The sequence below is a fragment of the Anopheles ziemanni genome, chromosome 2, assembly GCF_943734765.1.
Source record: "Anopheles ziemanni chromosome 2, idAnoZiCoDA_A2_x.2, whole genome shotgun sequence".
In the NCBI taxonomy this organism is placed as follows: Eukaryota; Metazoa; Arthropoda; class Insecta; order Diptera; family Culicidae; genus Anopheles; species Anopheles ziemanni.
The window spans coordinates 81,435,889-81,450,772 of NC_080705.1; the positions used below are offsets into that span (position 1 = coordinate 81,435,889).

Consider the following 14,884-nt stretch of genomic DNA (forward strand, 5'->3'; position numbering starts at 1 on the left):
AAAGCAACAAACCCATGATGCCTTAGTGTTGTTTTCTTTTTCTTCTTCTACGATCTACTAATCTATAGATACCGGGTCGGTTCTAGTACACGATATTATCATGTAAAACGTGTTGTTTGTTTTTGTTTTGCACATTACACGCACCCCGGATTGCGTTCGAGCATCAAATGTGTGTTTATATCGACCATTAGCATACTTTTGCATTAGGAGATGATTTTATGACAATTGCTTCTGTTTAGATGCGCTCGGTGACGTACACCTTGCAGTTCGCCGGCGAGTTGGAGCGGCGCACTGCGAACGGAATTATGATACCGAGCCCGGTCAGGATGACGCCGATCGAGTTCATGATGATGCCCTCTTCGATGGTTTGGGAATAATTTTCACTGGAAGGAAGAAAAAAACCCAACGTCAAAATGAGATCACGAATTGCGCTTTGAACCAGTATCTTTATTATTAATGCTACCCTTACCCGAGTTCAAAGTGAGCCTTCTGAGTCAAACCAGTGACCGCGGTAGCGACGGCCAGCATGAACGTGGCCACTCCGAAGCTGGCATGGATCGGAACCATGGTGGAACGGAACTTGTAAGTTGCGTTCTCGCAGCACAGCAGGATGAGGAAGCTGTGGATTGATTGAAGGGAGTGAAATAAATATATGAGAACGAATTTTGTGGTAAATCGGCCGGGAACTAGGAACCAGTGCTCATACCTAAAGAATCCCAGCACAAACTGCAGCGCGAACAGTCCCATCGTGATCAAGCCGAGCCAGGAGTGGAGCGAGTAGAAGTTCGGGATCTGCTGCTGGTTGTGCGAGTCCCAGACGGCCATGAAGCCGATCACTATGCACGGTATCGAGCAGGCGTGGAAGAAGGTGTGACACAGCTTGACGATCAGATGCGAGCAGCATCGGCAGATCCGGTAGAGCAGGATGGCTAGAACGAAAAGCGACAAAGGGCATGATGTCGTTCGTTTGGGGAGAAAGTTAGAGAATATGCTGGGACATACAGAAGCCGGATAGCGTGATGTAGCCACCGATCATGAGGACGGGATGAAGGTTGAACTGCAGCTTCGGGTCATCCATGTTGAAGCCCTTCCGGTAGTAGATCGTCCAGAAGATGGTCAACACCGAGGCGGCGATCAGCAGGATCGACGAGACGACCACGACCAGTATGTACTCGAACCATGCGCCACAGTTCCAGACGTGATCGTCATCGTTGTCGTATCGCCTGCGTAAGAGTCGGGAGGAGGAACGTTTTATTAGAAAAGAAAAGTACAGTCCGTGTCCATGCCCTTTGCCTTTAATTGAGTTGCTCTTTGATGGCGATTAGTGTCGCAAATGAAATTATAATCCCAACAATCTTCCACAAATGACCCCTAAGGCGTAGGGGTCGACGATGGTCTCCCGTATGTACGCATATATTGAGATATGGAAGCAAGGAATTGACTAACAACCACCCCAGAACAAGGAAGGGAAAGTTGACGGACCCCGTTTGAATGCGGGATCCGAGAAGCGGGAGGAAGGGAAATGGACGACGACATCCTGTTTCGGATGAATCAACTTCTGGACCGCGATATCGTGGTGCTGGGTTTCTCCGTCTCCGACCAGCTACCACGCGGGGTACAGTTGACGCGAAGAGGTCAATTTAGTTAATTGGCCGGTCCGTGGAGTGAGAGTCCACGCCACTGCTCATTTAACGAACTCGAACGCGAACAACAAGTGGGTGGACGCGTCGTCGTCGTCGCCGTTCAGATCGAGCAAGAACGGTGTCAGTCCGGGACTACTGTGCAAACGGACCAATGATGCATGTGCCTCATTGCGCTTCAAATTCAAACCAATTTTCCAACGGTTGGCTGGCGGGTTTTCGGCTCGATTTGCTAGTGTTACACACGAAAACTGACACGTTTGTGTCCCACAAATTGCCAGCGAATGCGCTGATGTAAATGAAAAACTTGTCCGCCCTCAACTTACGCCACAACCGTCGTTGTTGGTGGATAAAGCGACAAACACTTGGCAAACTTCACCACTCCGATGCTCGGCTCTTAGTTCCCCTCGCTTGTTGGTTGTCAAATTACAAGATAATTAAAGCAATGGACCATCGGGTGCGGCGGATGTAGAGGGCTCCCGTTTATCTCCGTTTGGTCACTCAGTTATCCCAGGGTTTTTTTTGGGCTAGTAAGGGACATGGCTCCCTGTTGTCGATGCCGTAGCGATTGCGCACTGCGTTACGGTTGGTACAAATTGTGTGTTGTGTGGTGCGTAAGATTACGATGGTTTACGACTCGAGGCTTGGCACTGGGCTAGTGTCATCTTAATTTACTGCCTAAATTTACTTAAACGGTCCCGGCCCGGTTGGTAGTACTTGTCCGCAGACTGTAAAATGAGGGTGGATCGAGCTGGAGCCGAGAAGGTGGATTCGGAAAGCAAGTTGCACAGATCGTGGGATTGGTTGAAATTGCCTAAGTTTTAGCACACAATTGCACTTATAATCAATTCCAATGAATGTGCCTAAAGAACTTGTAGCTTTTGTTACTGAAATCAACCGGATTTAACCATTGTTATGAACGATAGTGCGTAATCCATGGTTGGCTAATTTAATTCAAGGTCAGACACAGTTAAGCTGCTATAAGTATTTTACTAACATCAGACAATGTGATGAACATCTACTAAGATTTCTTCGAAAGACAACGTTGCAATAATTAAATTTACAATAATTAAATTCATGCACACCATTTTTTGTCACTTTGTTTTCAATTTCATTTGTTGATTTCTACTCTGAGCTAAAAGAACTTAAACATCAAGATGAACTTTAGAGCGAAACATTTAATGCTAGCGTTAGAAATGTTAGAGATCGAGATCTAAAAAAAATCCATGTTTTGATCAACTGTGCATTGATCACATTAGTTCAAGGATTAGTAATAATAAAGAACCAACTAACCAAACCAAAATATGATACGTGGCAACCCTCCTAAGATTCTTAAACAAAATGCCTAATAACTTAAGCTTACAAAGTGAAGCATAAAAAGTAAAAATGGTAATAGCTGACTGATATGTTTTCAAAATCTACCCGAGCGCATAGAAAAAAACTTTCAATCTACTTTAATTAATTTATTTATTGTACGTGCAATACAATTATTAGTATTTTCTTCTGATGCCAATCACCGTACGACCATTTGAGAATATTTATTGCTAAACTCAAAAGATCATAGCACACAAATATGGAAAGTATTTAGAAAGAATGCTCCCATATTCGGGTAAAAAGAGATTATTACTGTTGAGTACAAGTACTGATAAAACAGTTAAGAAAACTCTAGTATGAAAGAAGCAAAATTAATAAAATCTTAATTGTTGGTAAACCCTTCTAATATTTTTTCAAGTAAAATCCTAAACAATTCAACCAGAGCCAGAGCATAACAGAGGACTTGATCGTTAGTGTGAGCGGATGCCGTCGCCTGCCTAGACCAACATGAATATTAATTGGTCGATTTAAATGTTAAAACTCGATGCACAAGCGGACGCACACCGACAAGCAGGTCCAGCGGAAGACCGAAGTTCTTTGCCCTGCTGTGGGAAGCGAATGACATCCGGAGCACTCGGTCTATGCCGCATAAGCCGGTGAAGGGCTGCTTGTGCTCGAATCGAAGGAAAATCCTCCAATCCTCCAACACGGAGCCCAATCGGTCGCGGCATTTGAGAGTGAAAGTAACCTCCGCCCGCCTCGCTACCGCCTTTCCACTTGCATTCCGCTGCAGTCGGCTTCGAAATCCGGCGATCGAGCCACGAGAGACTGGGCTCGCGTGTGCAACCACGGCCAGTGTGCAATCCCACCCGACCCCCTAGCTCGGGAGTGTGCGGTCGGTGCGGTCCGGCCAAGGGCTCCTCCGGGGGTGAGTGGGTGGGTGGGTGGAAAATCAAACTTGTTTACAAGAAGCTCCCTTCCACGGGTCCGCCTCGCTCACCCAATATCTATTGCCCTCTTGCTGCTGGGTGCCCTCCTTGCTGTGTCTATCTTTCTCACTCCACCTGCCCTCACTCCTCTACCCGTGCATATGCCATTCCCTCCGACCACAACGACGCTCGGAGGAGATCTTCATCGTTACTCGATGCCATTGAGATACATCTGGTGGGAGGGGAACGGAAGCGAATGGAGGCGGGTGACCAGGTGCGGTAGCTTGAACGTACATTTCCCTGCGGCTTTTCCCTTCTCCCCACCGGGTACTCCTCGCCCGCGCCACTCCCGGTCCACCCGATATGGCAGGTTTATTTTCACTTTCTTTTCCTATCAAAGGCCGACCGCGATCAGCTCCGAAGCTGGAGATCAGCGCGTCCAACCAGCACACCTGGCCTCGATGGAAATTGGCCGCATCCCCACCCGTCCCCCCTTCCAGCCGTACCGATCCGATTGATGGATGAAACTCTTTCACCGCATTTGGCGCGTTCGGTTTCGGGATGGAAAACTTTGACTTGGCACGAACAAACAAAGCAGTGGCGCCGGGCCGCGAAGAAGTAGTGGCACGCGGTGGCGGAATCGACAAAAAAAATGACTACAAAGCATTGCCATTCAAATTGCTCACGAGCACACGCTTCAGCCAGAGCGAAAAACGGCACACACAAAGTCCTATTCAAATCGGCCCGGAATCTGTATTGGGGGATTTTTTTTGCTTACGCCGTTGAAAAATTGGCCCTCCATTTGGTTTTACTTGAAGTCGATAGAAAGAGGAAGAGGGAAGGGGAGAAAGAGAGCGCGAAAAAAAAATATGGGAAACGATAACAAAAGAAAGAAATCATCTTCCCGCAGCCTACTCGATTGAATCTCTTTCGGTTTGGGAAAGCCATCCGGGAAAACGTTTCACAACTGGAAGCTAAGCGACAGCAGCGTTTGAAAAATTAAACATCTTGATCACATCTTCTTCCGTGCCGTCAAACGAAGGCACATGTTTGACGCACGATTGTCGCACGCCCCGACACGTGACACCCGGATGATGGGGACGCCCCGCTTGCATTCTCCAATACGATAATACGGACCCCCCGCTCCCTTACCCAGCGGCTCCGCTCGTGGTGGTGGAGTTTCGTGGCATTCTGGTTCTGGCCGCCAGCCGCGGGACACCGTCGGAATGCACTGTCGGGCCACTGAACACACACACACGCAGGGTGGACACTTTAGCGGCCGGTTTGGGTTCACGTTTCGGTGGTTTTCGATAGGTCGATCACTGACGATCGATCACTGTATTAAACCGGATAGCTGTATACAGGCACCGCAACTGCGAATTTAAAACACCAACTATTTTGCTGCCCTTTTTCTGCCGGACCGGAGCAATTCTTCAATTGTGTAAACTTCCTGGCCAAAAAAGCATAACCACACACACAAACACACACACGGGTTTGGTTCGCGCGCGCGAAAAACAGATTCAGCAGCGTTGCAGCGTTACGAATGCGATCAGCATCTCTAGCTTAACTGAATTCAATCTGCGCCTTTAACGTTTTATCAACACCCGGACGGCGTACATTCTTTGCCCTGTCCGATCGGCGGAGCGCTCGTGGCCAAACTTGCTCTCTCAATTTAACCGCGGCCTCTACATGGGACCGCCATATATTCCGGCGTTGATCATCTCACGATCGTCTTGCTGTTTACTCTCCGCGGCCACGCAAGAGCACCGAGGCAAAAACGAAAAAAAGAAAACCACCTTAGAAAAACTCCCCCCGTAGACAAACAGCAGAGAGCCCCGGAGAGTCATAGAAAGGAAAATGAGCGGATGGGAGACGGCTGGATGTATGGAAAACGTCCAACATACACAAAAGGCTCGCTCTCCGGGAATCTAATGGAGAGGAAAATCTCCGGGCGTGCGGGGTACGATGGGAAACGGTGGTCACGGCATCCGAAAGGGAGTTAGATTTCCATCCGTCCATTCACTGCAAGCGCCCGCGGTTTAGTGGCGAACACTACTGCACGCAAGAATCGCCTTTTGGGAGAAACCATTCTAATGCAATGACGTATATTTCGCTATCGAAAGTCACGTGTTAGTGGTTCCAAATTACATTTCCTTTATTTTTATATTCATAGTTTAATCCAAATCAGATCAAAATAGCCAGTATTGGACATGGCCATGCTCCTATTAACACAATTACGTGAAAAGGTAACGGAAACCGCTCTTAATACGAAACCTTCCGTATTCGGCGTTCCGCCTGGGGAGAGATATTAATCGATGATAATGTGTCATAGAGTCGGTGCTAAAACACGGTTCGTCAAATGGTATCCAAACTGCATGCAGAACGATCAAGTTCAGCTAAAAAGTGATGCAAGTCTAACAAGTATATTTTTCTTGAAAAATAGATAGAAATATGTTTCAATTTGCTGACAATTTGCCCACTGTTTGTACGTCATAACCACAACAACATACTTTTTCAAGGGACATTTTAACATTTCAACACAAAAACTATGTAAAATTAAAAAAAAATCAATTATGTACGTTTGAATAGCATTTTTGTGACACTCCCCTAGGAGATACTATCTAAAAATAGCGAAATGTGTGGAAATAACACTCTTTCATAAATTTTATCCAATTTAAATTTAATTATGCTTTTTAGATACATCGTTGAGTAGAACAAATTATAGATTTTATCCGCAGAGCAGTAACTTGTGTTCTGGTGTTTTGCTATTTCATATCGTCGTGCAAAACCAATCAAAACACTTTTAAGTATCAAATTCTTAAATTGCTACAATGAGTTAAACTTTAAACCATAGGCACTTCATCTTCGTACTTCGATGCTTCATGTTAGGTCAAACGTGTGGCCATCAGTGTAGTGTACCGGGCCACAAAGCGCGTTACGAAATGTACTTCAGATTAATCCCTCCACCACGTACGGATAACAAAGATCAGCGCAGGGTCTTGTGATCTTCTGATTTCGTTGTGAAGCTGCAATCGCATTCTAACCGAGACTCCGGGATGGCCAAGTGGTTTGGACCAATTTATGGTGATTGAAAGAAGTAAACCCCGGGACCCTGTCCGGGTTTGCTGAAGATCGCCATTACGTCGCGATACTGTGATGATGACAAACGTACGCAGGAGAATCGTTATACATATTCACATTCGGATTGTGGAGGACAAAAAAATATGAGCGTAGTTTTGTGCTGATTTACATTCCCCTATGCCATGCCGAATGCTGGAATAAGAAACTGGGAATTCCAGCGGGGTCCACATGGTACTTACTTTTCGTCCGGCGGTGGCGGCATGTCGTGCTGGCTGGGACTTCTCGGTGGCGTCTTCTCGCTTTCCATCATCGCTAGCGGAGCCTCGCAGGGAAGGGGGCTCACAGACGATCCGTCCATTTTGAGCTTTATTTTGGCGGTTTTAAGTTAACACAAGTATAAACACACACACACACAAGCACGGACGCACTCGATCGCGCACAATCACAAAACGGTGCTAATGGTTAACCAGCTCGACGAGCAGAATGGAACGAATGCAGGGCTCTTGCTGCAGATAAGCCCGAGCTTGGATATATACTCGCGTTGACACTGGTGGACCGGACACTGGCGAGTGGAAAGATGTCTTCAACACGTTACCTCGCTCGTAAGTTGTGTGTGAGGCTGAAAAGTCAGAGGAGGAGGAGCAGAGTTAGTACCTGTTAGATAAAACGGCAGGTGTACTGGGGGTATTTCGTAATCTCGCACGCATGTGACGGATTGGAAGATGCTGCTTGCGGTTGATAAGAGTCGTCTGTGTCGCTGTGATAAAACACGGAACGTAATTAAATGTCGTTGACAAACTGTGTCAGATGGAGAATGAGGAACCCTGCTCTGAGGTGCGGGACAGAGAAAAAGCGAGCGAGCGAGAGAAAGAGAGAGAGAGCGCAGACCAAGGAAGTGCGAATGCACTTGCCGAGCCCTGATTCCAAAGGCTCTAAGGATATTTGGCGGAATGGGCGCAGCAGGATAACGCCCTGGATGAGAGATTGCTGTTTTTTGTTTGCTTGTTAGCTGCTCACTGAGCCTTTCCACGGATGCACCTCAGCCAAGGTGAATCTCGGGCTCATACATAATAGATTACGGCCTGAAGAAACGTGGAAACAACCGTCCGCCCGAATGGGCAGGAGATGGACTATTGCGCGCCAATCGATAGGGAGTCCCGTTAACTTCCCACACCACCACTGGAAGGATGTCCATCCGAGGAGTGGCATCCGGAAAACTAGCACTTCTTTGTTTATCTCACACGTCCCTCGGCGAGGGAAGGGCCCGTCCAAAGGTGGAATATGCCTGAATTCTGGCAAGCACCTGCATAACTTCCACCGTGTTCTGTCACCAATAACTTTCGGCACGTAGAAACTGTCACCGGAGGTCGGAAAATGGGTAGTTTTAATTTTAAAAATCACGTAAAACCAGCGGACACTACCTTCGGCGAGCCTGATGCGTGTCGGATGCTGCTCCCTTTTGCTCTGGTGAGGGCGGAAAAACTGCCAAAAAATGGCAAGGATGTTAAAAGGGAGAAAAAGAGCGCGTATTCGTTGGTATGTATGTGTGTTTGGGAGAGCACATTTTCACGAGAATTCAACGGAGAACAACGCAATCGCTTGAAAGCTCGCGGAAGCTGCGCCCTTATTTTTTGGACTTGCTGGGATGCTGGGCTTGCAGAAGGGCCGAGCCGTTGGTTTACTCCGTAGGGCTGGGGTTTATTTACTTTTATTTTAATTATTCAAAAAACTGTTACTTGAAGTGGTGTGCGGCGAACGCACATTCTAGCGCACTCGAAGCGGTAAGAAAGGGCTGATAACCTACTTCTCGAAACCTGGACTATCTTGCAGCTGGGAACAGGTGCTTTCCACACCACACCGGAACACCGGAACAGTTCGTTCTCAAGGCTCAGTATATTTGAATTCTTTGAGGTCAAGTGAACGAAAACATACATTCTGGCCGACTCAAAACCCCGTTGTTTGCGAGTGCATGCGTTTCCCCACTGCGCATGACCACATGCTAGGGTGGCGGGTGACCAGCGGGGAGGAGCGGAAGCTGAAAAGCTCTCAAATTTCAATTACACCCGCCGAATGTGCGGACGGCTGGCGTGGTCAACGCTTGCGGACCCCGAAGTATGGAGGAACGCAACGCAGCGTAAGGAAGGAAAAACGTGGATAAAAAACCCTCCGACACCCTTCGCATGGTGCATAAATATATGAACAGATATGGAAGGGCTTAATAATTCAGCAACGGTTTCCTGGATCCGGCGTCCGGATTTACGGTTCAATTATTGAATCGTCTTCGTGTCGGTTAGTTGAATTCTTTACGCCTTCCGGGGGTTCGATGTGTGACTTTTGTGCGGCAAACAGCGGGGGTCTACGTTACTTTACGCTTCTGTTCACTCTACACACATACCCAGGGGGTAACGCCACTTTCAAAAAGGATTTCGTTGTTGTGCCTACTTTGATCTGTCTCAGGCAGTTTCTCGTCGAAAGGGTTGCTAATGCTGGCGGTTACTTTGTTTTGACATATTTTATGCGCCTCCCTCCAAATACACCTTCTCGTACGCACGCACACAAACACGCTAGAAGTAAATACATCGGTTTACCTACCAGTCGCCTCGAAGGAAAACTAGGAAAGCGCAACAAATAACGCCCTTCTTCCGGGGTGGAAAACTTGTACGGTAGTCGATCCCGGTTGTTGTTCGACGATGTTTGGGATCGCTTTCCACGGGCAAGAGTGGGACTCAGCGTAGGCACACACAAACAAACATGTCCTCCTGGGAAGGAGAAAAGCTCTCATATCAGCCCTAAACATTTCCGCTGGGGAAAGAGAAGACAGAGAGAGAGAACGTGCGAGAATCCTTGAGGAATTCGAGTTAACGCCCTTTTGTGGCGTTTGTGTATATTGGCCCGTGTTTCAACACGTGCTCATTGACGGGAGGTTGCATCGAGCCCAGCGATTTCCTTCCCGCCCTTGCTGCTGGTGCAAAGCTTTGAGCTTTTGAGGGTGCTTTTGAAAGTGATCTAAACTGAGGCTTTTGCATCTTTTCGTTCATCCGATCGTTCAACAATTCGCGCTTCTTCCTTTGTTCGCACGAAATTTATGGTTTTCGTGATTTATGTTGCATGAACTTGAATTTAAATTTTACTTACTTAAATTAGAAGCTTTCAATCTACAATTTGAGGTCGACGAATCCGAAAATCACCAAATGAAAATCCAGGAAAACTACCAAATAAATTTTCAGGAAAAAGTGAATGTTGATGGTGTGAAGGGGTGGAAAAACTCTATTCAAAATAAACATTTTCACGGATTTGGAATGTTCACTTTTTGTTAAATTCCACTGAAAATTGAACACTTTGTGTTTAACAATCCAAAAGGCCTAAGATTCAATAATAAATCTAAAAGTACGAAATAATTAAATAAAAAATTTCTTGATTGACTGTTAAAAAACTAAAAAAAGTTCATGCAGCATTCCAGAGTTCGATGTGATAGTTTGCTAATAATAAGAAATAAAACCCATTGATATATTATTCTAATCGTATGCCGACCAATGGAATACGATAAAAAAGATAGATAGCTTTTATTTGCATATACATTACATTTTACTTAGCTTTCCTTACATTCCCCACCTGCTTCTTAAACGTGGTCTTCTTCACTCCTGGTCCTTTCTTCTCGTTACGTGGTTTACCCGCTGGGCCGGACTTGGATGCGCCACCGCCGTTTGCTTGTTTTTTGCCACTTTTCGTCGATGCATCATTCTTCCTCGTCTTGTTGGCCGCGGGAGAGGTACTTTTGCTGGTGCCATTGGAGAACTTTTGCTGCAGATGCTTCAACTTCTGATGGAAACGTGATCGTTCCTCCACAACCTTGACCTCCGCCTTGGACAGCGTTATCGGTTTGTTGCCGGAAGGTTTCGTCTCTGCATTGCCGTTCTGCTCGCTTTCGCCAGTGGAAGCACTTGTTTTGTTTTCATCCCTCGCTTTCTTCTCCTTTTTCTTCTTCGTCTTAGTATTCGTGGGCTTCTGGAATACCTTCACCACGTGGTTCTTATCCTCTCGGGCAGCCTTCCGCTTCTCGACGACGTCCTTGTAGTACCAGTCGCGCTTGTCGATCTTTTTCGGTAGCTTTACTTCCTCCTCATCTACTGCTTCATCTTCCGGCTCATCGGCGACGCTGTTGGGAATACCATCGGAGAACTTTTGCAGCTTCGCCACGAAGAACCCGTCCATGTTGTGCGTGTGGGGATAGAAACGGCGCGTTAGCTTCATCGACGAGTGATATCGTCGACCATCGTAGCTGGTCAAACCCTCGACACCGAAGTCGATGCCAATCGAGACGAGTCGCACGTTGCGCTTCTGTAGCGCATAGTCGATAACCCATTCGTTCTCCTGGGGCAGCACGGAGCAGGTGGAGTAAACCAGATAGCCTCCTGTCTCCGATTCAGCCGAAAGGCAGTCGATCGCAGCCAGGATTAAGCGTCGCTGCAGATTGTAACACCTCTGTACGTCCGTTTCCGTCTTGGTGGTTTTCACACTCGGATCCTTCGAGATGACGCCCGAGCCGCTGCAGGGTGCATCGAGTAGCACTCGATCGAAACCCTTAATCACATCGGGATACTTGGTACCGTCAATGTTCGTAACGACGGCATTCTGTATGCCGAGCCGGTGAAAGTTGCCCAGTACCGCGTGCAGGCGATCTTTGTTCGAGTCGTTCACGAACAGCACGCCCGTGTTCTTCATCAGGGCGGCGATGTGGGAACTTTTGCCACCCGGAGCCGCACACATATCCAAAATGCGCTCATTTTCCTCTGGGGCGAGTGCCATAACGGGCAGCATACTGGAACCGCCCTGCAGCATGTAGTGTCCGGCGAGGTATTCCGGTGTCGCCCCGAGCGGTACCTGCGACGAATAGACGACCAGCCCATCCTTGGACCACTTACCAATCGGATCCAGATTGATGCCACGGTTGATCAATGCCTGTGCAAGATCGCGCCGACGCGTTTTCAAGCTATTGGTACGGATTGTAAGCGGACGCTGCACTTCGGACGCTTCGAGGAACTCGAGCAGTTCGTTCGGGGAGAACAGTTCCATCAGCAAGCCCATGAAGTACTCATTGTACGAGTAGTACAGACACAGATCTTTAAGCAGCAGATCCATGTAATCGCAACGGGAGCGGTTGGGATCGCGATTGGCCGCGAAATCCGACAGCACACCGATGACGTCCCGGATGCGGATGTTCACATCCTGCAGGCTTGTGGTTTGAGCCATCTCCTCCTCCGATGGGAACTCGAACCGTTCTCGATTCGCCGTAGATTCTGCCATTTCTTCATCGGCCAACTTTTGCTCGCGCTCCATCCGTTTCTTCAGCTTCTTGTTTGCTGCTTCAATGGGTAACATGTCTGCATCTTCTTCGTCACCTTCTTCGTCATCGTCATCGTCATCGTCCTCATCCTCATCATCATCGTCCTCCTCCGCATCCTCAACTTCTTCCTCCTCTCCACCTTCATCATCTGATTCTCCGTCTTCCTCCTCCTCTTCTTCGCTGGTCATTTCCTCTTCATCCGAATCGTCCTCATCGGAGTCGCCCTGTTGGAGGAATTTCTTCATGTCGTTCTTTTTAACGACCCCGCCAGCGACCTTCTTCGCTTTCGGCGCTGCGTCGTCATCCTCATTGTCACTGTCGAACAGATTGCGCCCTTTTTTGGCCGCACCATTCTTCAGCCCATTCGTAGCGATAGGAGCCGGTTGGCCAGCCTTACGTCCAAGTTGTTTGTACTTTTGGCGACTCTTTTCTAAATCGAAAATTTTAGCCGGATTGATCGTGTCACTTTCACCGGTTTTCTGAACTGCAAGCGATGCCTTCGCTTTCTGAGCGTTGGCTTTCTTTTCCTCTGCCTGCTGCTTTTTTACTTGCTTCTGTTCGCGTTTTATCGCCCGTTTCTTTTGATGGTGGGACAATTTTCTATCATCGTCATCCTCTGGAAAGAAGAATTGGATTGTAACTCGTCACCATGCACGGTTCCATGCACCAACGATGCGATATCCGTGTTCCGCGTACCACTGAACTTACCTTTTATAAATTTGAAAACTGGCTCCTGTTGTTTGCGAGCCTTACGGCCAGGACCTCGCTTGGGTTTCTCCTCAAAGTTTCCTTTGCGTCCCATTGTAACTAGCCACAGAAAACAAAAATTATTGGTGAAAACGCTGCTCGTGCGGCGTTTCTTGATTCACAATTGAACATGCACGTTTAACACGAGGTTTTTGACAGTTGTTTATTGTTGACAGTTTGCCAAAGTTATGATAAATAAGGAACAGGCAGATAGTTTGACAATCGACTTAGAGTTTGAAAACTAAACTCGCAAGCCAAATAGCTTTGGAGCTCTGATTTCAAATAAATCATCGTCATAAAGGTCCTGAATAGTGCATATCTATTTTAATGATGTTAATTCTTTTCATAAATTAGTTTTTAACTGGAAAAACGGAGATCATCTCCTTGGTAAATTTGATGCGAACACCTTCCCTACATGACCTTGTTCGTATTGCAGAATGTAAACAAAAGCAACGAGCAAAATGAATAACAACCTGCAGTTGAAGTGACGAAAAACTTACCAAAATGCCGGTGCCTTGTGGAAGTAAATGTGGCCGTAATGCTTTTATGCGGGTAAGTGAGTTGCCTAGAATTTAGAATGCCTCCTAGTCTATCAATTCCGTCCATATATTTTGTTGTAGAGGCCGAAAACGGGCGATGTGCTGTGCAAGGAATGTTTCTTTCTCGCGTTCGAAACGGAAATACACAACACCATCCAACAGGAACAGCTCTTTCGAACGGGTGAAAAGGTGGCAATCGCGGCCAGCGGCGGGAAAGACAGTACCGTACTTGCCCACGTTATGAACGTGCTGAACAACCGGTACAAATATGGTCTGAATCTGGTGCTGCTGTCCATCGACGAAGGCATAACGGGCTACCGGGACGACAGTCTCAAGACGGTGGCCCAGAATCGGGACGATTATGGGATGCCCCTGCGTGTGCTCTCGTACCAGGAGCTGTACGGCTGGACAATGGATCGAATCGTGGCGGAGATTGGCCGAAGCAATAACTGCACCTTCTGCGGGGTATTTCGTCGCCAAGCATTGGACCGGGGTGCTCGGCTGATGGAGGTGGACTGTGTGGCCACCGGGCACAACGCGGACGATATAGCGGAGACGGTCATCATGAACATACTGCGTGGTGATACGGCCCGGTTGCGACGATGTTGTGATATCAAAACGGGTTCAAAGGAAGCCGACACAATCCCGCGGGTAAAACCGCTAAAGTACAGCTACGAGAAGGAAATCGTAATGTACGCTCACTTTAAGAAGCTAGTGTACTTCTCTACCGAGTGTGTTTTCGCGCCAAATGCGTACCGTGGCCATGCGAGGGCTTTTCTAAAGGACCTGGAAAAGGTGCGCCCTTCGGCCATCATGGATATCATCCATGCGGGCGAACAGCTGCAGATTAAGGGCACGGTAAAGAAACCGGTCCGGGGGATTTGTGGTCGATGCGGGTTCGTCTCTTCACAGCAGCCATGCAAGGCGTGCGTACTGTTGGAGGGATTGAACCGAGGTTTGCCAAAGTTAGGCATTGGTAAGAAATCCAAGGGCGATCGAATGGTGGCACTGCAGGATCAGCAGTTACGCGAAAAAGCTCATCTGGTTAAAAACGATTTTTAAAACAAGCGAACGCAACACAGGCATGTATTTTGGAAGGAGTTTTTGTCATCGTGAAAATATATTACCTCACATTAATTTCTTTTTTATTTTCTTCAGCATCTTTGAGATTGAGAAAACTATTTTCACCGCGAAACAGTTTCGAATATGAGTAAAAAAAAACGCACGATCCATTCGCTATACATTCAATGCAAACAAAAACCGTTTATTCAACTTTAATGAAGATATAAA

The 14,884-nt window shown here is 47.3% G+C and overlaps 3 protein-coding genes across 3 annotated transcripts; 1 reads left to right on the forward strand and 2 right to left on the reverse strand.

Annotated features, from left to right (window-relative positions):
* Window positions 1–235: 235 nt before the first annotated feature.
* LOC131281985 (plasma membrane ascorbate-dependent reductase CYBRD1) lies at window positions 236–7,322 on the reverse strand. Its single transcript, XM_058311366.1, has 5 exons — window positions 7,204–7,322; window positions 1,003–1,223; window positions 707–929; window positions 470–619; window positions 236–383 (listed from the first exon to the last, which is right to left on the reverse strand). The coding sequence occupies exons 1-5, from the start codon at window positions 7,320–7,322 to the stop codon at window positions 236–238; spliced, it is 861 nt and encodes a 286-aa protein (XP_058167349.1).
* Window positions 7,323–10,478: 3,156 nt separating this feature from the next.
* Window positions 10,479–13,163, reverse strand: LOC131281974 (uncharacterized). Its single transcript, XM_058311354.1, has 2 exons — window positions 13,017–13,163; window positions 10,479–12,924 (listed from the first exon to the last, which is right to left on the reverse strand). Exons 1-2 carry the CDS (start codon window positions 13,108–13,110, stop codon window positions 10,550–10,552), a joined length of 2,469 nt encoding a protein of 822 aa, XP_058167337.1. The 5' UTR covers window positions 13,111–13,163; the 3' UTR covers window positions 10,479–10,549.
* A 396-nt stretch (window positions 13,164–13,559) lies between these two features.
* Window positions 13,560–14,778, forward strand: LOC131281984 (cytoplasmic tRNA 2-thiolation protein 1). Its single transcript, XM_058311365.1, has 2 exons — window positions 13,560–13,607; window positions 13,676–14,778. Exons 1-2 carry the CDS (start codon window positions 13,560–13,562, stop codon window positions 14,654–14,656), a joined length of 1,029 nt encoding a protein of 342 aa, XP_058167348.1. The 3' UTR covers window positions 14,657–14,778.
* Window positions 14,779–14,884: the final 106 nt, after the last annotated feature.